Genomic DNA, 21,887 nt, shown 5'->3' with positions numbered 1-21,887 from the left:
AGGCGTGAATCTCCTCTGCTAAACATTTGTATGAAAAAGCAGCCGGAATGCATGGAAACCGATGACCGACAGAAGCAGAGGAAGAGAAGCAAGAAGAGAGGAAGAGAGGGAGCTCTTTACGCTTTCCAGCTGCTCGCGGTAGAACTACTGCGTAGCGCTCAGGTGAGATGTACCCTGAGACGTTGTTACAAGATGTCTGTCACAAAAACAGCCCGTTTTAGCGCGCTGAAGAACCCGTTACCGGCCGACGTCTAGCAACCCACCTTTGAGAGGTACTCCCTCATGACCTGGATGAAGTACGGCATGGAGAAGTCCATGATGTTGTGTCGCCAGGCGGTTTCCAGCACCACGTCCGGCCGCAGCAGGTCGTAGCAGGTGAACAGGCAGGCGGCGAAGCACTCCTTCTTGTCTTCCTTCAGGAACCAAGCTAGGAGCTCCTCGGCCAGCTCTGTGTCTTTGGACTCTGACGCGTACTGCATGGCGTCCTGTGGAAGGAGGTCACAAAGCCACATCTGTAAACCCAACTGGGCTTTCCTCGGGGAGGGTACGCGGCCCCACGGCGCCGCACCTTGTAGAGCTTGTCCGTCTTGCAGAGCTCGACGCTCTGTTTCCAGCGGTTGTTGCCTTTGAAGAGGTAGGCGGCGATCCTCCTGAACTCGATCAGCTCGTGCTTCTCCAGGCTCAGAGCCAGCGAGATGTTGTCGAAGTTATCGTACGCGTCGATGGACGTTCGCAGCGCCTGAAATGACAGGGGTGGGTTAACATTAAGGAGTCTGCTAGCGTTTGGAGAAATCAGCTCGAACGCAACGCGGGAGGCAGCGCAGCTCTCTTCACCGTCAAAATCAGACATCAAGGCAACGAAACAGATGGAATCCTACCGCATAGTCTTCCTCGTTGATGAAGAGGTTGTTGAGGGCCTCGTTCACGGCCTTGTTGTTGTGATTCTGCACCGATCGCAGGTAAGGTTTGACCAGAGGCAGCTGTTTCATCTGAACAAAGCCCCGGACAGAGAATTAAACCTTATGAGCACCCTAGTAGGAAATTTTTTATTTTTTTTCTAAATATCCCGATAAATTCAAACGATTTAGGCTGACTGCACCTTGCTGAAGAAGTTGACAGCACGACTGTGGTCCAGTCTCGGGGAGAGCACGATGAGCAGGTCGTTGAGGAGCAGCGGCTTGAACTCCATGTAAAACTGGACGGCCTTGTAGTACAACTCCACGTTTGCCACCTGTAAGGAGAAGCGGACGCTCAGGTCAGCACAGAGCTTTTTTTTTCTCAGTAAAACAGGACAGCATTAGGGTTGTTTTTTGTTTTTGTCTTACCTTGGTGACAATGTCTTTGAACTGACCCTCCTTCCAGGCGTCGGATGGATGGCTCATCATGGTGATGATGGCGTTGTCATATTCCTCGTACTTGTCATAGAGGAACACCAGCTCAGCCCAGAGGTGGGCTTGTTCGGCTGCCCTGAGAACCTGAAACACGCGCAAAGGTTGTTTCATCGCCTCATATTTAACTTTGGTAGACTATTTGACTTTTTATTTTTTTATTTCCCAGTTCCTGGGTGTTTGCTTGAAAGGAATCCTTTTAGTGCCGAGCGGCCGGGAGGAAAACCCAACACGTACTTTGGGAATGTTGACGCGGGACCAGAAGAGCTCCAGGTGTTCCCTCATCTTCTGGGGTTTGAACTTGGAATAAAGGATGGCCAGCTCAGTGAACATGCCCATGTGAGCGCGCTCCAGGCCCAGAGCCGCCTCCAGCATGGTGATCAGCTCCTCAAAGTAACCACGGTCCTGCGGGAGACACACAGCTGGACTTAGGGACTCGCTTTCAGACACAAAAAACAGGCTTTTGCCATTTGCTCTCAGGTCTGACTAAAACGAATTCCTGATTAACTTCCGATCTAAATTCAAATTATACAACCCTTCTTCTTACGTAAGCTATCCAACAAACCTGGTAGTAGTTGATCAGTTCCTCCAGCTCGTCGGCATGGACGACAATGTGCAGACCGCACATCTGGGCGAGGCGGAACTCCTTCCCGTCCACACAAGCGAAACAGACCTGGAGGAGCAGGAGGGCAAGAGTAATCCAGACGTGAGGAAACATTAGAAAGCAGCAGAGGGAGGGTTGACGCTTGAATGGCCTAAAATCAGCTCCATCACCTCTTTCCAGGTGCGGGTGCTGTTGGCCTTGCGCGCTCCGTCCACGGCTGCCTGGTATTCTCCCAGGTGCACCAAGGTGGAGGCCAGACGGCCAAAGTTGGACACGTTGTTGTAAAGCAGCTTGGCAGCTTCGTACATCTTGTCATCGTAACACCGGTCGCCCACCTTGACGAAGACAAACGGGAGGTTAAAGCAGGGAGGTCGGGTTAGGGTCCATCTGATCCGTGTGGGGGAGGGGGGGGGGCGTACCTGCTGAATGTGGGCGTTGTTGGGACCATTGATGAACTCTTCCAGCTCTGCCAGGCGATTGGTTTTGGCCAAAGCAAAGATCAGCTCCGTCTCAACGTAGGACTCACGGGCCTTCTTACGAGCCATCTGCAGGAACTTCACCAAGTCCTCCCAGTTTCCTGCACAAACCGTCATTTATACGTTTAGCAAACATCAGCTTTTTTAAATATAGCATTAAGGTTTTTAAATAAAAGAAGGGCCAACGTTTTCTTAATCCAAGTAAGCTCATGTGATAAATCAGGGTTTATTTTCCTCACTCTACTGATTTCTACTGTTCTCCAGTTTTGCATTGTATTACATTGAAATGACTGTCGTCATTTCAGCTTTTAACTTTTTGCTCTCTCTCTTTTTCTTCATAGTAGGTACACCTGGTCCGGCGTTCTGTTAACTGTGACATCATCCAGAGAAGACGGCTCACCCGCTACTACCATCTAATGTAGAACAGATTACTAGATCAATGTGTGCTTCTGTGCTTTTTTGTCTCCCTTGTTGTGTCTCTGCTCTGTCTTCTGTAACCCCAGTCGGTCGAGGCAGATGACCGTTCATACTGAGCCCGGTTCTGCTGCAGGTTTTTCCTTCCTGTTAATGGGGAGTTTTTCTTCCCACTGTCGCTTCATGCTTGCTCAGTATGAGGGATTGCAGCAAAGCCATGTACAATGCAGACGACTGTCCCTGTGGCTCTACGCTTCTTCAGGAGTGAATGCTTGTCAAGACTCAATGCAATCTGCTGGGTTTCCTTAGATAGGAAATGTTGTTTGACCAATCTGTATAATCTGATTGAATTTGACTTTTGAAAGTGCTTTGAGATGTAATTTAATTGAATTGATAGAGATGGTCTCACCGCTCTGGGCTGCAGCCTGTCCCACCTCCATGTAAGCAGACGGGTCATCAGCCTTGATGTAGGAGTCGATGGCTTCTTTGACCATCCCCTTCTGGAGCTGGGCTTTGGCCAGCTGACTCCACACTGGAGGCTCGTTGCAGCGCTCTGCAAACTCATAGGCTCTGTCCAAGTTGCCAATGTGCTCAATCAGAACCTGCAGAGGAGATATCAAAAAATAAATGGATCGTGAAACGTGGCTACTGCCGTGAAGATACAATTTAAAGAGAACGTTTAAAACACAACAACAGCAGCAGAGGCGCTGCTCACCTGCACAGCAGAGGTGTTGACATCGAACTTTCTGAAGATGGCAAAGGCCTCCTCAAACAGCTCGTTACTGATGGCGATGTTTGCTATGTCTGGGGCGTCGTAGTTGTCAAGGCGATTAATGTACTCCATAACGCGGGTTCGGTCCGCTTTGATGGCCGTCAGGATGAGCAGGTTCTGGAGGTTTCTGAAAACCAACAAGACGTTTAAACAGCTCAGAAACTACACCGTGACGCCGTTTATTTCCCCCCAATCACAGAACGAACAGGAGCAAATAAATATATATCTCAGCAATTTACAGACAAACAAACGAGCCAAAAAGGCAGCGCGATGTGAACTGTGTGAGGGGTTTTGGGAGACGGCGGCTGCTTCACCTGTGCTCACTGAAGACAGAATTGTCCAGCACGATCTTCTCCAGCAGCTCAATGAGCTCATTGGGCAGGTCGGCCGTCATGAAAGCCTTGACTGTGACGGACACTTCCTCTGGATCCTGGGTCTCCGATAAGGCTGTCTGGACCACCTGGAGCAGAGGAACAACACGCTGGATCCACAATAGCTGACGTTCACTCGGCCAAGCATGGTGTTGGTGTGGAAATTGAAAGAGTCGATCCTTTTCGCTAAGGTTGTTGTACGAAAAGCTGAGCGAAACGCTACTGGCCACCAGTCCAGAGTGTAAAATCTCTATGAGTCCGTATTTGATCTTTTCCAGTAAGGAATCTAAAATCCTTAGACGGGTGGGATTTGAACTGGATTATTTCTACACAGAAGAGAGATTGTGTAAAAACACAGTTTGATATTTCTGGAGCCTTTATTCTATTAGAGCAGGGGTCTGCAACCTTTACAGTCTAAAGAGCCATTTTGCCTTCAGTCCACTTGAATTAAACTCGTTCAGAACCGCAATTGGTGCCTGGCCTTTTGAAAAAAGACAAGTCATCATTTTTGATAAAGAGCTACTGTTGGAAATGTGTTGTCATTGTTACAGAAACACCCTTTTATGTCTATTTTGAGGTTTAAAAAAAAGAGGATGGACAGGATGTTGATATTTGTGGATAATGATGTGGAAAAAAAGAATCATAGTTTCCAATTTAACGAAAAAATATTGATTTAAAATTAAATATTACTGGCACTTTCAATCAACTGGGTTCCCTTATATAGGACATTTTTGACCAATCTGTATAATCTGATTGAATTTGACTTTGGAAAGTGCCTTGAGATGACACGTTTCATGAATTGGCGCGATATAAATAAAATTGAATTGAACTTTCAGAATCATTCTGTTGAGAAAACTATTCCAAGAAAAAAGTGCTAAAACCCACATTTAAATAGCATAATAAAAAATATAATTTGTAGCCAAAGTTATTAAGAGCCACTGTGGAAGGTCCAAAGAGCCCCAGGTTGCAGACCCCTGTATCAGAGGAAGCACAAAAGCGGCCTTTTCAGCTCTTTTCTGGCCTCGGCAGCACCTTCGACTGAGAAAAGCACGACATCCAAAACATCCAGAGTGGGCCGACCTCGCCTGAATTCTTCCCCCCTGCCTTCAGAACGCGGTTTGTGATTTTTGAACCCCGGTGTGTGAAAGCCAAAGCTGCTCAGACCTGGTCGATGAGGGGCCTTCTGTAGTTGTTGGTCTCCAGCAGGACACTCGCCCACAGCTCGGGGTTCTTGCGACGGACGAGGTAGCGGGACAGACTCTTGAACAGCGAGTTTTCATTGCACACCTGAAGCACATGGAACCAAAACAAGCAGAAGTGAGACGACAGATCATGGAAACATGCATGACCCCGATCAGAAGAAACAGCTGGGAGGGGCTCAGCTTACGTGAATGAGCTCCTGGTCACACTGTCCTCTCTCGTACGCCACGCAGGCCAGGTGTGGGTCTCTCTTCTCGCAGTATTTGCCCACCACACGGCTGTCATAGTAAGGGTTCTCCCTTAGGAAGCGCTCGGGGTTGTTGTTGCTGTCGATGTAGATCTTGGCCAAAGCGTTGTGGGTCGCAGGCTCCTCGCAGCCTTCATGGATACGAGCCTCCAACCAGGGCATTAACAACTTCAGACTGGACACAGAAGAACAAGCTCGTTTAGAAAAAACAAAAAACAAAACACACTTTAATGTACACGCAACCACATAACTGGTACGTGTGAGAACACTTTTGGGAAAGTTTAGCCCTCACCGATTTCTTTTCTCCACCTCAGCGACCAGTTCATCAGTGGAAAACTGGCCCCTAACCACCATGATCAGGTTCTTAATGACGTCCTCGGCGCAGTCCACGTCCAGCAAGCCTCCGATGACCACCGGCAGACGGCTGGGGTTGACCTGGAACAAATGATCAAGAAAGCACGATGTCAGGAAGAAACGAGCTACCACGACACCTTTAAAAAAGCGGCCGGCTGGGAGTGAAGTACCGCACCTTCTGAACGTAGATCTCAATGTACTTCTGAAGGCTGTTGCGATACAGGTAGAGGACCAGGTCGTGGACAAAGTCAAAGCGGTCGCAGACAATGATTAAAGGCAGCTGGTCTGTGAGCTTGGCCTCCTGTTGGGTGAACAACAGAAGCATTATTTCATTTCCCTCTGGGATTAATCAATTATTCCTGAATTTAAATGAATTACAGGCCATGAAGCCTCTGCGTGTGGTAAATACTAAGTATAACTCACCCCAAAATCAACTTTTTTTTGCAGATGAGCTGTATAAACCAAAGCTTTCACTTTACTGTGAAATGTTTTTTTTACATTTTCATATGAGCTTGTTTAGTTCTGCAATATTTGTCTTCAAACAGTCTGAGTGCTGCCCTCTAATGGTTAAACGGTGGCTACTGCAGTTCAGTTTTTCTACTGGTTCAAACTAGGGATGCACCGATACGAGAATTTGGGCCCATATTGATATTAATAGTGCTATAATGTCCAATAACCGATATGAACACACACACATTTACGTTTCTGTGACGGTCTCTTTGTACAGCTTTGCGCCGACTAGACTATAACTCGCATTAAAAAGAATCAGCTAGCGTGTAAGTCTGACAACTACGCTAACGGCGTGAAAAACAAGCACACTGCTGACATGGCATCTCTGCTTCATTTAAAAACCCCACAGTCCTGGCTGCGATGCATTACTGTCACACGATCGAACAAAAAACACATGACCACCCCCTTTAAACACAGACTGACAGGGCAACTAGATAGAAATAAACATTGGTTGTTAATATTGGCCCAGTTTAACTTATCGGACCGATACCGACATCTTTAAAAAAAATGGCCAGCACCGATGTTAATGGCGATATATCGTGCATCTCTAGTTCAAATGGTACATGCTTTCTTGAGCAAAGCTCCGCATTCAGGTATAAAAGCATCTCAGTCAGACGCGCCCAGACAGCGATGGCTTCGGGGGGGCGTTGAGTCAACGCCTTGAACTGAGCCACCGGATGTCACCCCGGTCACCCTTCATGTTTCAGCGTGTCACTTTCCGCTTAACCCCCATGCTAAGCTGCGTGTCTCCTGGAAGCCCCCACTTTGGAGGCATTTTTCTGGTTATACCCTTACATGGAGGTGGGTTACACTTTAAATACATAAAATAAGGGCAGAAAAGGTAAAGTAAAGGTTCTGCTCCGTCTATTTCTCACCTTCAGGAAGTTCTTCACACGTTCCGGGTCGTAGCAGTTACTTTCTCTAGAGATTCGCTCCACCTCTTTAATCTGGCCTGTTTTGCAGGCAGCTTGGATATATTTGAAGTGGACCTCTGGATCCTGACTAAAGTTCACGATAGAACCCAAGAAGTAGAATAATCCTGAAAGAGGACACAAAGAAAGAGAGCAAAGAGTTTGAAAACGTGAAACTACTTCATAGAGTTTCATGTTTCCCGCCAGCTGCAGCCAAAGTCTAGTTCATACCTTCAAAGCTCTTGAAGGACTCAAAGAGCTCGGTGAGGGACTGGGTTGTCAGCTGCTCGTGGTACTTGGAAGCGACCTGCACGCAGATCTGCAGGTTCTGGCGGATGTTGGCCGACAGCATGGCCCTCAGACACTCCAGGGAGTCCTCTACCGAGAGGGAGCCGAAGAAATTCACCAACCACTGCAAACATCGACAGAAAAACATGCGGCAGCTACGATCACCCCTCCTCTCCGCCCGGTGGATTATACCGCGGTCGTTTTAAGAGTTTCTCTCGGAGCGATACCTCTGGGTTGAGAAGGTGCGTGTGCACCACGGCTCGCTTTATGTCGTACAGGTCCGTATAATGTTCCAGCGCCCTCTGCAGGAGGCCGGCCTTCTCACACAGCTGTGCAACATGGGCGCGGTCGTAGTGGGTGAACATCTGGTTGCCGAGGATGGCGTCTGCAACCTGCGAGACATGAGAAATAAATGTCTAAATCAGGGGTGTCAAACTAATTTTGGTTTAGGGGCCGCATACAGCTTTATCTGATCTCATGAGGGCCACACGAGTTAACTCATTGCAAGATTAAATAGAACTAATAAATGTGGACTTGTTGTTGATTTTTATATTAAATTAATTTCACTTTTACACAATATATTATGAATAACCTCAGCGTTTTTAAGAAAAGTATGCGCAATTTCAACAATACTTTTACTCAGTTAAACATTTACTTGTGCATTATGCATAAGAACTGATCACAGTGATTGTACAATGTTGAAAAACATTTATTCACATTTTTTGGAACTTAACCTACATGACAAAATACATCAAACAGATAAAAATTAAAAAATGATTTACATTTTTAAACACCTGAAGCTTAATCTGCTAATTAAAACACAGCGCCCCTCGTGGACAATACAGGAACTGCATATTTTCAATTAAACAAAGTACATGTTTTTTTAAATAATTGTTTTATCATTCTCATCCTTTTATCTCCTCTTTCTTTCACCTTTTGTTTTTTTTCTTCTTGTTCTTCCTTTCCTCTCCTACTTTCCCATTGTAGTGTCCATATCATTTGAGATATTCCCCACATGAATCATAATAAAACTATTCACATTCATAAATCAAGCGGAGCACTATACTGCTCCACTTGTGAAAGTCAAATCTGATGAGCTCTTTTTGGCATTAAGACAACAATTATTATTGCCACATTGCCAGACAGGACACTGGGGAAAAAAAAAAGAAAAAAGATAAAGATAATGATATGCATATAGCCGGATCCGGCCCGCGGGCCGTATGTTTGACACCCCTGGTCTAAATAATATAGTGACTTCAATTAATAATAAAAAACACTGTCCAATCAGAATTAAATGGCACGACTCATTAGCTACATTTACATGGACAAAAGTAATCGGAATAAAGGGACGATCGGAATAAAAAAAGCATCATTTGAACAAACCAATCGGAATATTAAGATCAATCGGAATGAAATTGTAATCTGAATGAGAGGGATGGTTTATGCCGACTGATAATCCGATCAACGTGCAAATAAACGCTTGTCAGGCTCAAGTTATTCAGAATGTGGCAAACTGACCCAAGTGCACATGTGGCCCGACATAAATGTGACGTATTTCCACGTTGTTGAGTGGCGGAAATACATCGGGAAGGTAAACTGTTGGGGCTTCCGGTACAACCTTTCTGCTCAAAAAAATAAATAAATAAAAGAGCTCAAAATTGTTACTTACTTAGTAATGTTTCAACCGTAATTAGAACCTCGCATAAATCCAGCCTGGTCGCTCAGGGGACAAACAAACTCTTATAATATTGCTTTGTTTGCTATTTTTGTAGCAAAGTTCTTCTTCTGTGGTTTGATAACTTCTGTGGTTCTAGTCTGAATAAAGCCAGGTGCATATACAGGCACATTATGATTTGATTAATTGATCGTGTGCCCATATAAACGGCACAATCCGATTAATCTGAATACATTTTAATCCGATAGTGAAATTTTGTACATGTAAACATAGCTGTAGTCACAGTATCTGTGAGGATTGGATCTATAAATGGCTTTGGTTCTGAGGTTAGACCACCCAGTCACTGCTTGTCCTTGTTAGTAAAACCACAGTCAGCGGATCGACTCTCTGGACATCTACCTGCGGCGCGTGGACCAGGTTCATCTCCAGCAAACGCGTCTGCAGGGGTCCTTCCATGGGCCTGTTGTTTTTCAGAGCATCTAGTAAGAACGACGTGCACTGCTGGATCAGGTTGTACTCCATGAACACGTCAACAATCTGGAGAAATACAATAGGTCACAGGTTTCATCATGTTCTTAAATTGTTGTTTTTAGTTAACAATAATTGATTCCCACATAACTGTTTTTTTAAACCAGGCAGTTTCCGAGTTCCCGTATCCATCCTTTAATCTCAGACCTTCACGCCGTGCAACACCTGCTTTACCTGTGTAATATCAGCAAGAGGTTCCTCGTCCTGGACCAGCATCTGGGAGAACTGGAGACCTTGTTCTGGACTGATCCGCATAACGTTCCTCAGCAAGAAGATCCAGTCTGGTGTGTAGCCCACCTACAGAACCAACGGATGGTTTAATCGACTAATAAAACGTTTTTTTTTTTAGGTATGCAACAGTCAGCCATCACTCACCTTCTTGGCATAAAGAACAATCTTCTGAAACTGGCCGGTCTCTGCGAAGCACTGAATGACTTTGTTGGGCACGTTCGCTCTGAGATACACACTGAGGGCGAGCGTGGGATCAACAGACTTCACCAGGTCTCCAAGCTCCTCGGAGCATTCCAGCTGGAAACAAACACGGAGCCATGAAAGGCCAACAAATACAGTCAGATCACCCAAATCCAGCTCCGTCATTATTATATTAAGTCTTATTTAGCTAATACGTTTATAAATGTTTCTAAAATATGAACATTAAATTGATCACACTTGGACGACAAAAGCAGCAGTTTGGTTCCCAAAGTTTAATTAACATTCCAAAAAAAAGACCTTAGCTGATGGTGGCAGACGCATCTACTTACAAAACTTATAGTGAAGGAAAAAGGAAAGTGACTTTTTTCAAGAGGTTTAGAGGACGGTTTGACTGTTAGGAAGGAAAATAAATGAGCTCCATTTTTTGGTTTGTTTACCTTGTCCTCCTTTAGCCATTTTTCCAGTAGCTGCTTGCGGCCCTGCTGAAGAACGGGCCTGCACAGCTCCAGCGACTCAAACTTGTTCAGCTGGCCTTGGTCCAGCAGGATGCCAAAGTACTGGAGCAAAGGAGACGTCTGGCCCGGTTGTGCTGGGACACTTTGGAACCTGCGAATGGTGTCCGGCGTCCGCAGGATGCCCTGAAGCAGAAAGTGGACAAGAATCCACATTTTGAAATAGTGAAAATGAATAAAAACCATTTCGGCATTATCGTGGCGGAGCCACTTAAGCCTACAAAGATCGACAAATGGAGCCGTAACGAGCTGAGCTGTTGTGACGGGTTGTTGGGAGCGTACTGGTATGCAAGCTGTACCTTAGGGGCGTTGGCCGCCACCTTGGCTGCTTCTGAGTAATTTCCTGCAGCAAACAGGGTGTTAAACTTGCGAGCGAATAGTTCCTCAGCACCAGCAAGGTTGTTGCGTACAGCCATGCGTAGAGCCAAGTCTGGGTTTTGGAGGACGTTGGTAATGTAGGGGATGATGTTCTCCTCCTCCACGCACACTGACAGAACCTGAGGAAAAAAATACATCATTTACACCGCTGTCTCATAAAACAATCAGAGATTTCCGCTAGGATTTAGGTCTAGACTTTGACTAGGCCATTCTAACAAATCAACATGCATTGACTGAATTCATTATATCTCTAACTATATGTTTTGTTGTCTTCCTGGAAGGTAAAACATGGTCCCTGCCTCCAACAGGTTATCATCAGGACTGATTTTCACATTTAGGTCTGCATTTGTTACGTTTTTTTAAGGATCAAGTTTAGTGTTACATTGATGTTTGTAGATATAAAAGAACGCATGTGTAACTTGAAGGTGTGTTATGAGTTTTGTATTTATTTTAGGGCTGTCAGTTTTAACGCGTTATTAACACGTTAACTTTGTTATACAGTAAGGCCGACTTTTTTGTTTTTCGTGCATTAATCGCGTGTCAAAACACACACACATCGTTCTTTATGGTTTTTTTCCCATGCAGCGCTCTCCGGACTGTGTTTCTTTTACCCTCAACGGTTTCCGTAGTTCCAAGAATGCTAAGTGTGCGGTAGAGTAACAGTTTTTTGCAGTTTACGGTTGCAATAACCGGTGATAACTGCTGAAAGTAGATTACGTGGTGCAGATAACTACTTTGAGCAGAGATTGGCTCTGAAGAAGTTTCCAATTCTGAAAAGTGTTTGAAAAATAAAAATATTTTTCGTACAACCATGTTTTGTACTAGTGTCATTTATTACAAAATTGCATATTAAAATGCCCAAATAGGCTTTTACACTTTCAGAAATAAAAAGGTAAAATATGTAATTAATCTTGAGTTAACTGTTGACATTATGTGATTAATCACAATTAAAATTTTTCATTGTTTGACAGCCCTAATTTATTGACATTAAAAAAATAGAGTGAATCGTAAATCAATGCATGTTTATGAACACTATTTAAGTCAATTTCCTAAACCACACCTTTTGTTTTGAAAAAGAATGTAAAAATCCAACATCTCAGTAAAACCTGAGCACACGCTGCAGGTAGGAATATCCTCTTGTTTTTATGTGCAGTGTCAGAATTTCTGCGTGCAACACGCTGGGCGGCGTGTGCAGGTGAGAGCCAAGACAACTAACAGGATTAGGCTGTGCAGCCCGGCTAGCCAGGCTTAGCCTCCCTGCTGTGGCGGTCACATGCTGCCCCCGAAACCAAAAAAAAAAATGCTGCGGCAGCGGGACGTTTTCAAGTAGATTTCCTCAATCAAGGTCACACCCAAGAACCCGAGCAGATAGGGACTGTGAGCTGACATACCACGGGGAAAGTGACTCACCAGCAAATGTCAGCAGCAGCAGCAAGTCACACATTAAATAATGCAGCTCATGCATGCATATCAAGCCAGAGGAGAAGGGCTGGTCTAGAAATGAACCGCTTTGTAAAAGCGCGATTTGAAGATTCAGGAAGATGTCCGTGAATTTCACCGTTGGGTCTTCATTAACATTCTAGCTGTGGAGTTTGGTTTAACGTTCGATCTCAGGTCCTGCCTTATTAAACCCACATAATGCAACATAAACACGTCGGTTTGATCGGCTCAAACGTACCTGTCCTTTCCTGTTGACTCCGATGATACCAGCTGTGGGTTCATGTGGCGCTGTGACAAAAATGGTCTCCCCGCTGATCCGGTTCATGTAGATGCAGGTTCCGGTCTCCAGGTCATACAGGTGGATGTAGCCGTACTTTGTGATGAGAAAGACTACATCCTGCTTGGAACTGATCTAGACGTGGAGACAAGAGGGGAAAAAAAAAAAAAAAGGGTCAGAAATACACCCCTGAACTGTAAATGTGAAAGGCCACGCGGAAGTCAGACGCTGTGCTTTATGAATAGACTGGATAAAGCTGCATTCAGATGGGTGGCGACACATGGATGAGCTGTACCTGCATAGCGACGGGGAAGTCATTCTGGGCTTCTGGAGGAAAGAAAACATCCACGGCTTTTTTGGGAAATGGTTGGTTTCCGCTCGGCGGGGTTCCGACTTCGATAATATGAAGCTAGAAGAAAAAATAAATAAAATGAAGGCAAAATAAGAAAGTCAGCCAACGTTGGTTTGTGTTAAGCTTCAGGATTTCAATAAAGTACATTTCAAACTGGAATCTGGATGAAGGCGGCTGGAGTCTCCTTATCTATGCGGCTGTGAGCCAGACAGAGGCTTTGCCTCGCAGAGTTAAATCTTACCTTTCCTCCCGCTTGTCCCCGCACAGCAAAGCAAAACAGGGTGGATTCTTCAGTGTTGCCCTCCATCTTAAATTGTGCAAAGCCAGCAGCGTGACCCTCAATGGGCTGAGAGACCTTCCTATCCACAGAGTACAACTGCATGGCCCCGACCACACGGTTTTGCTGAAGCAGAAAGGAAAAGCAAACATTTTAGGCTTCAGGAACAAGAGCTGTGAAACCCACTGTGGCATTCTGAGATCTTTTTTTCTTTTAGACGCGGCAGGAGTGAATTTACCTGTGCTGAGATCCCGATGAGGAGCAGCCACTTCTGTTTGGCGTCAGTGCGGTAGTTGATGATCTGGCAGCCTGCCAGGCTGGAGTGACGGTCGAAGACTTTGATCGGTTGAGAGTCGCCCTCCATGCTCCAGTGGTACACGGCGTTGTCTGTGACCAGGGCGACGGTGTTGAGGGAGATCCACTTCCAGAACGTCACGTCGTCCGTCATGGTGTGAGCCTTCATCTTGCTTTTCATCTCAATGTTAAAGATCTGCAGGGTCTTGGCGGCTGAAAACGTCAGGAAGCCGGGGTTAGCGTGCAGCGGCAGAAGCCGAGGCCACGATCCCCCTTTCACCCTTTAAAATGCTTACTTCAAATCACGATTAAAGACGTACTACAACACTCAAGCCAAAGCAAACTTTTGGGTTAGACCTACCATGGAGGCATACCTACTCCAGCTGCAGGATAAATGCTGGTAATCGGGGATTTGACTTAGGAAAATGGGCCATCAAAAAAAAAAAAAAAAAAAAAAGGCAGAATCAGCCTTCAAAACAAAAAGGCTAAAACAAGGGCAACCATTAACATGGATCTGCATTCAATCACGTTGGACGCCACAAGCTTTAAATGTGAAATGCATTTGTTCTTGCCACACTGAAGATATCTGAACACCTCCGCTAAAAATGAGGTAGTGCTCCTGAATGCAGCCCCGGGTTTGCTTTCTTTCTGATTTTGCTGTGTCGTAAGACACGACAGCTGAAAATATGGAGCTCCTGTTGCAACGGCCGAACCAGGTGGATCCTTTTGTTGCAGCTGTACTTGCATTCATCTCAGCAAGTACTAAAACTTGTTTTTAAGACTATTATAAGCTTTTAGAAAGTTTTGGTCTCGTAAAAGATTGACTAAATGCTGAAAATGTTTGCTTATCTTTTAAACTGTTTGTCTGTGAAAATCATCCGTTTCACATGGTCATGCAACTGCATCATTTTTTTTTTAATATATTATTCAATGGTGGACACATTGGTTAGGTGTAATTTTGTCTTTCTGGTCTTGTCATGGAATCCCAGAAAAAGTAAAAATAAAAATAAAAATTGCTTTCTCCAAGAATGAGCATGGTGGCCATTGACGGTCAAATTGAAGACTTAAACAGTGTCAAATCATCAACTTCCATCGTCTCCCAGAAGAATGAAGCTTTGGGCGTGTTGTTGTGGATTCCAAAGCATTTAAAGGAGCAATAAGTAACAAATGTACTGTAAATTAACCTAAATTATTCTCATTTCTCACCCGGAATGGACAATCCCGGGTGAGAAGTCTTAGTCAAGACTCCTTTCAAACCTAGAGGTACGGTTTGGACCTACTTCGGTTCAGAGTTTAGCTAGTGTTTGCTTCCTGGTTTTCTGAGCCAATCATATCAGAGTTCCCAAAACAGACGGCAATATTTGGTATATTATTTTGCCAAAAGAGCAGCAGCCTGCAAACATGGTAGCCAGTAAGAGAAGTGGACCAGAACTAGAACAGAATACCACATCATAGACCTATCCTCTGTAAGTAGAAACTCAGTGGGACGCGTATTTGGCCGCGTTTCACAGCAGCAACGGCCTGTTGAGGAAACGGCATATCGGCTGTTGTCAGTGGCAAGCTGTTTATTCAACAATTACAACTTCCTTTGGTTGAATTGTTTTCATTCGTAATCTTGAATTTAGCGGTGCAACGTCCTTGTATGACTTGACTTGACAACCTGTACGACGCTCTCTAGGTGTGTGTGTGTGTCTGGAGGAGGGGTGGATATTACTTATTGCTCCTTTAAAACTGAACTTTAAAACTAAGATTTGGTTAATTTAGGCTGGGTGTGAATGCAGATTGAGGGGCAAAAAAAGCACAAAGACAAACAAATGTGATGATGAGGAGGATGCTGGACAGATGCACTCAAACCCATCTTTGATTTCCTCCAGTTTAATCTCAGTGGAGGAGATGCGCTCTTAAATGCGTTTAGCTAGAAAATAATACACGATGACTGACACTATAGTGATATTTCCTAGATATTTTTGGTGCAGCTGTGTGTATTGAGTGGAAGTTTTGCAAACCTCTTAAAATTTAAAGCCAACCTGAAACTTCAGCCCAGCTACCAGTGAGCAGTGCTGACGCAAAACACGACGGCATTTTTTTGAAAGGTCGGGGCTAACTTTTGTGTTCGCAGCCTGCGAAGATTTATTACAGGCTATGCACCTTATTTAGTTGCTCTAATGAATCTTGCTTGCGCCGTCTGACCTTTTCCGTCCGTAGCGCTGCCAGGACAAAGGTCCGTGTGTCTGACGGAGACCAGTCAATGAATTTAGCAGCGTTCAAAGCAAAGTGTTGCTGTGAAGCAGCAGAACAACTTTTATAATTTCTTTTATTAAACTGTTGAGTTAAAAAGAGAATAAACTTTACATCTGGGTGTGGTAAATACTGGAGTTTTATTTGTCAGCTATCCTTAGACGCTAATAGCATTATAGTAGCTTTCTTCACCCTGTGTTGGAGCGACATATTTAGGCTACAAACAGCCAGTTATTGTGTCATTTGTCACTGTTGTGAAAAAAAAAATGGTATAAGAATTGAGACTCATCGTGGAAAAGGTAAACTCTAAAAATCCCAAAACTTTTACTATTTTTTGACTGATGAAGAGAGCATCAATCAATAGCAGCCAATTTAATAATTTTAAGCGCCGTATTTGTGTTTCTGGAGCTCTGGATAGAAGCACGCGCATTAACTCAGAATCCTACAATCTAAAGAGAAGAGGACAAAGAATCTTTAATTCACAATAAATAGCACAAAATATTGTGATAATAATGTATGTTCGTATCACCCATTCCTAATTCAGGCTGAACTGCAGAAATTCTAGGGAAAAATAATCTTTCTTGCTGATAGGAAGAACCAGTGAGACTATAGTGCCCCAAACATGGTTACTGAGTGAGTTAGGTGGTACCAAGATCCCGATACTGGTGTAGGCCATGTAACGCTGGTGGAATATAGTGGGGAGGGGTCCTGAATTTATAATAGTTAAATTTTTTAAAGTAGTACTGGACAGATCGCTTATGTAAAAAAATAAATAAAAAAAAAATCCTGTTCAGGGCATCCATACACTATAATGCCGAGTTTTATAGATGTAACAATAAAAGACAATAAGTTACACCTGTGTCTGTTGTTTAATGTCAAAGTATTTTTGAGCCATTTAAATATTAACCCAAAGCTTAACCCCAAAGCCTTTTTTTCCCCCTGGACAGTCGTACGGGGGTCAGGGAATCTGACCTGATATGATTTTTCTCTTGAAGAAATTACTAGTGAGGCCAGAGGCAACTCAGTTAAGTCGGGCTCAAACGCCATCATCCAGAACATTTTCCTACCGCAATGATCAAAGGCTTTGCTTGTAACTTATCCACATATTTTTTACTTGGGATGGTTTTACATATTTTTAAAAACAAGCATCTGTTGGCGGCGACTGACGGGATAGGTTTGTTTTTGCTGTTCGTCGGGGATGCAGGAAACTGCAGGGGTACTTACTTCGAGTTTCCCTATGTGTGAAAGCAGCGTCAACATTTTCAACACCAGCCCGGATGCAACTACTCAAAGACTTCTATCATACATCCAATAAATTAACTCAAAATTACATGCAGCCAAAAATATTTTAGCAATCTTTAAAAGCTTTAAATAAACCCTAAAAAGTATATTTACATACTGTACCCAAGTAAATATATTTTTTTTAAAAATAGGCCGTACAGTATGTTGTGGAAAAAAAGGATGTAGAATATATATGTACATTATATCAAATGTACAAACACACATTACAAAAAAAAAAGAAAATGGCATCTTTAAAGCTACGGTCATTTTGTTATGCTTTGCTTCTGCAGGTTTTTTTTTTGTTATCTATTTTTTTTTTATCTCAAGCACTGGATTAAATCACAATAAGCAATGTGCAAACATTTTAAGACAGTGCACACAGGAACACTTTGACAACTCAGGATATGTAAAATTCAACTCACCGTCTGCAAACATAAGAGAGCAGTAAGAAATGAAAAAAAGAGCAAAAACAAGCAAAAAACAGACAAAGCATTTATGACAGCATGACATTTCACTGTTTCTACTGCTACGTTTCCTAACAGTACGTCACATTATTACTGTTTTTTTTTTAATTATTTGGATTATTCGTAACACGCTGAACTGCGGTAGTTGTTGACAAACAAAGATGGAAATGACCTACTTATGAACATCAAAATGAAAAAGCCGAACGTGAAAGCTACATAACTGACAACACAAAGTAAGTTTACACAAATGATCCCGTGACTTAAAGAGAAGAGAATTGAGCGGCCAAATTTTAACCGTTAACCTTATTTCGTTACCCCCCTCCCCAGCTAAATGCATCCCAGCTCCTCCTTACCTTTAAGGGCAATAACTTTGCTGGCGGGGTTCATGATGGCGCTGTCAGCAGAGATGGGGCGGCGGATGGGGTTGTTGGGGTCGGCCATGTCGATGATGACCACCTGGGCCTGCTCGCCCACTTTCTCCCTGACGCAGATGAACTTGTCAGACTCCATGGTCAGAGTGCTGAAGCCAATGTTGGCTGGGTTGATCCCCAGGTTCTGGAGCTGTCACAGAAACAGGGTTTTAGCGGCAGAGCCTGCACTGTCCGGAGTGGAAACGCCCGTACGGCGGAAACTTCATATTTACATCACGACAGACAGAAAAAGTGCGAAAAGAACTACTATATGTACTGAAAGTAATTATTTTGGCCAACTATCCTCACTGTTAGTGGGTTTTATTCGGTACGAGCGTCTAAAAGAAACAATCCAACGGAGCAACCTTGAGTATTATGAAGCAGCTTTTTTCCTTTTTCAATGGTCAGGATGATCTCGCAAAAGAGATTTGTTTTTATTTAATTTTTTAATCTCGATTAGGCCTTTCCTGGTTACATAAAAGCTGGAAATACAGATAAATAAAACAACTTGTATAAAATAATTTCAAATAAATTATTTTAAAAGTTGTCATTCAAAATGATGGCTAACTATGAAAGGTCTAGACATGTTTGGCATGGAAATAAGATCAAAAATCCTTTAGAGCCCTGGAGGTTTCTGATTATGTCGGTGCTACACCTCTCAGGATTTTACTGGCCAACACAGAATAGTGTGTTTTTTTGACTAAAAGGTCAGATTTATGTGTTCCCATTTTCTTTTGAAGAACTTTAACAGGTGCACGCTGCTTTATGTAACTATCCATATAAGAATTAACTTTAACAGACACTGCCCCAAGAAATACAAAAGTATGCTGGTTCCTTGTTGGAACGAATTGTTTAGGATCCAAAAACAACAAAATTGAGATGCAAACATTAAGGCATAAATCAGCAGATCAAACACCAAATGATCAGGTTACCTCAAATCAATAAATTTATTAAAAACTAATTCTCACTATCTGAACATGTTTTTGAGCAAAATAAAAAACACAAAAAGGTTAAGAACATCTGTTTTGACGCATAAATTGTGACGACCTTCTAATTGTATCCCTTCTCGTAGGATTGCAAGCTACCACACATGAGGGAACATGCAAGCTTTATTTATTCCACAGGTTAAAGGTCCTTAGAAATATAATATCAGAGTCGGTCAAATTCTGAATTTGCCTCAAAGAAAGCAGGAAATCGTGTCGGCGGGAAAAGCCTGACGGGTTCATCTGCGATTACCAGATTGGCCTATTTATTCACCGAAGCGGATGCTCCTTTTATCTGATTTGGACTAAACTCAGAACAGAGTGCATTAAAGCGGGGTTTCCCCAACGCCGGCCCTCAAGGCAAAGTGTTTACCTGCTACCACGAAGCCGACTCAAATCGCTCAGTGACTGGCAGGCTGGTGCACAACTTGTTGATGAGCTGTTGAGGTCACGCACTTAACTGAATCAAGTTTATTGAGGAAACCGCCAAAAAAGCAGGGAAAAAAGCTGCAGTTTGCCCCCCCCCCCCTCTTTCCAGCATTTCATCTTCCGATCGCTGGTCAGAGCCGATCAAAAGTGACCAATTACGTAAACTGAATCCTATGCCAGGGATTTTCCAAATCTGGACACATGAATATCGGTCAGCATGTAATAAATAAACAATCCCTAACCTTGTTTAAGAAGGAACTGGCAAAAATACAATCACTTACTACCGATTATACTAATATTAATGAAATGTAGGGTGAATTTCGCTTTTTTTCCCTACAAGCATTCATTTCACATGTAACATGATATGCTACTTGTATTTTCTTTTTTTTAAGAAAACTACTTTGAGCTTTATAAGGGCTTTATACAAACAATAAACAGCAATAAGGTGGTCGTATTTTTCTACTGAGCTCTTTAAATTGTATGCACAAACCAAACATTACACACTGCTTTAGCTTAAAGGATGGGTACATTTTAAGCGGTCACTCTGAAAATATTTTTTTTTTTATTTAGGATAAAAATAAAACTTAATTGTTTGATGTTCTGTTCATCTAGTCATGCTTATTTACTGTTGCTTTGGCAAGAAAGCCAGACAACATTTACGGTACTCTTAACGTTGTGCTCATCAAGCTTTACTGTCAAAAGTTTACAGCAGCTTAGCATCACAAGCCAAAAACTCCTAGGAATTTATATATTTTTTTTAAATCAAAATATGCTTTGATCAATTCTTTAACGTGGTAAGCAAATTAATTAAAATTAATTGAAATATAGAAATCGGATTTGTACTTTGGACGTGGAAGTCTGAAAACCATTCTAAACACACATAGGTGTAACTAATGTTCTGATGCCATAGAGAAGATGATAAAGCGCAAAGTCAACAACTAGAGAACATCATGTTCCATAGATAGAGAAATATGTAGTGCTCCTACAAATGAGGACAAGAATGGGGTGTCTGGAAAAAACCAAAATATACTCAGATCTGTGGCGATAGAACAAAACTAATGAAAAGCCACGCTCGGTGGAAGGGTTCCTATGCAGATCCGATAACAAAGCAGCGCCAGGAGCCGGGGAGTGATTGAACGTTACTGCAGCCTCATCCCCGGGGCTTTGGAGCACCTCAATGGCCGGGGGGGGGGGGAGAGAAAGAGTCGGATGCCCCGTTGATGGGAGTAGCTGCTTCACCTCAGGCGACGGATTGAGGCCATGGGTTGCATGTACTCGGGGACGTCAGATGAATCAAACGCGCGAGGCAAAACGGCTTGTCGTGACACGACGCTCCGACTGTGACGTCGCGCGGCACCAGGTTCCTGTCAAACTGCAGCTGATCGAGCTTTAACACCCCGCTTCCTCCACGTCCGACGGCCCGGCTGGCCAAGTACATCCCGCTGTGTCGCCACAGCTTTTTCTTGACCGCACCGTGTGACGGCATCCGAGCGCTCCGCTCAAACGTTCCCAGCGTCTCTGCCATTAAAATCACCGCCCGACATCTCTTGCACCGCACGACCCGTTAGCTCTAACGGTTTACACGCTGATGCAAAAGCTATAACGGCTCAACTTAATTAAGCCACGCGTACGGCAACCATTACGTAAAAAACACACGAATATCTGTGTGAATAAAGAAAAGAGTGGCATAGATACACGTTTCTGGTACAGAGAGACAGTTTAATTTGAGCTCAAAAGCACAAGGGGGATGATTGAAGAGTGCTGTTGGCTAAACGGGGGAGGGGAGGTCATTCATTTGCTGGGGGTATTGACGTTAGCTTGGCTTAGCATACTGTTATGCAAAGAAACAGACAGTTAAACGCGGTTTGTTGTTGCCTTTTTTAAATGAAACGCCATTTTCGCATACCTGCAGGTGCTCCTGGAAGCGGATAGGTAGGATCTGAGCCATGGTGGTTTCTTGAGCTTCTCCGGAGTCCTGAAATCCTAGCTAGCTAGGCAGTTAGCACCGCGCTAGCTACGACCTCTTCACTGAGTGTAGGTCGGAGCCAGTCAGTGAAAACGGCGGCACGGTGAGGGGGGGAAAATGCAAGATGACGAGGTTTTAGTTGCCTTTCCGAAATCTAATACTCGTGAAAATGTTAAATTTGTCTTCCTTTTCTGTATGCTTTCTGCACAGCATCGATGGATAACGGCGGCTACGGCTGATCTTCTCTCTGAAATCCGCAATGGCGGCGGAAACGGCTCAGTGCGTTCCCTCTCCGGAAGCATCCAGGGAGCTCTGGAAGGACACTGGCTCTTCCCTGAATGAGCAGGCTCTGCTTTAGAAAATTTAACTAGTTTTATTCCTGGCCGTCTTTTACTCAATAAACCTCTGTTGTGGTA

At 43.8% G+C, this 21,887-nt stretch overlaps 1 protein-coding gene and 1 long non-coding RNA gene across 6 annotated transcripts in view; one reads left to right on the top strand and one right to left on the bottom strand.

Moving 5' to 3' along the window:
* Nucleotides 1–21,686, bottom strand: part of LOC105915888 (clathrin heavy chain 1) — a 27,805-nt gene extending 6,119 nt beyond the window's left edge. For 3 of the 5 annotated variants that reach the window (XM_036149606.1, XM_012850147.3, XM_012850149.3), the window contains exons 1-31: nt 21,412–21,686; nt 18,037–18,244; nt 17,642–17,644; nt 13,645–13,913; nt 13,371–13,532; nt 13,073–13,186; nt 12,739–12,912; nt 10,982–11,179; nt 10,608–10,808; nt 10,114–10,266; nt 9,913–10,035; nt 9,610–9,747; nt 7,763–7,927; nt 7,479–7,659; nt 7,212–7,375; nt 6,002–6,127; nt 5,765–5,907; nt 5,413–5,647; nt 5,190–5,312; nt 3,969–4,114; nt 3,598–3,781; nt 3,292–3,484; nt 2,412–2,569; nt 2,163–2,327; nt 1,954–2,061; nt 1,626–1,793; nt 1,326–1,475; nt 1,100–1,231; nt 879–989; nt 569–739; nt 264–485 (exon numbers count right to left, since the gene is read on the bottom strand). In XM_036149606.1, coding sequence (XP_036005499.1) covers nt 264–485; nt 569–739; nt 879–989; nt 1,100–1,231; nt 1,326–1,475; nt 1,626–1,793; nt 1,954–2,061; nt 2,163–2,327; nt 2,412–2,569; nt 3,292–3,484; nt 3,598–3,781; nt 3,969–4,114; nt 5,190–5,312; nt 5,413–5,647; nt 5,765–5,907; nt 6,002–6,127; nt 7,212–7,375; nt 7,479–7,659; nt 7,763–7,927; nt 9,610–9,747; nt 9,913–10,035; nt 10,114–10,266; nt 10,608–10,808; nt 10,982–11,179; nt 12,739–12,912; nt 13,073–13,186; nt 13,371–13,532; nt 13,645–13,913; nt 17,642–17,644; nt 18,037–18,244; nt 21,412–21,453 — 4,830 coding nt within the window. In that variant the 5' untranslated portion in view covers nt 21,454–21,686. The remainder of the gene's footprint in view (nt 1–263; nt 486–568; nt 740–878; nt 990–1,099; nt 1,232–1,325; nt 1,476–1,625; nt 1,794–1,953; nt 2,062–2,162; nt 2,328–2,411; nt 2,570–3,291; nt 3,485–3,597; nt 3,782–3,968; nt 4,115–5,189; nt 5,313–5,412; nt 5,648–5,764; nt 5,908–6,001; nt 6,128–7,211; nt 7,376–7,478; nt 7,660–7,762; nt 7,928–9,609; nt 9,748–9,912; nt 10,036–10,113; nt 10,267–10,607; nt 10,809–10,981; nt 11,180–12,738; nt 12,913–13,072; nt 13,187–13,370; nt 13,533–13,644; nt 13,914–17,641; nt 17,645–18,036; nt 18,245–21,411) is intronic. The other 2 variants (XM_036149607.1, XM_012850148.3) reach the window with 1 other exon arrangement.
* Nucleotides 21,449–21,887, top strand: LOC105915889. Its single transcript, XR_002426894.2, has 2 exons — nt 21,449–21,574; nt 21,682–21,887. It is a non-coding gene; the product is annotated as an uncharacterized LOC105915889 (long non-coding RNA).

The sequence above is a fragment of the Fundulus heteroclitus genome, chromosome 18, assembly GCF_011125445.2.
Source record: "Fundulus heteroclitus isolate FHET01 chromosome 18, MU-UCD_Fhet_4.1, whole genome shotgun sequence".
Classification (NCBI taxonomy): domain Eukaryota; kingdom Metazoa; phylum Chordata; class Actinopteri; order Cyprinodontiformes; family Fundulidae; genus Fundulus; species Fundulus heteroclitus.
The sequence above is the reverse complement of the archived record's forward strand: the minus strand, read 5'-3'. Positions and strand labels throughout refer to the sequence as shown.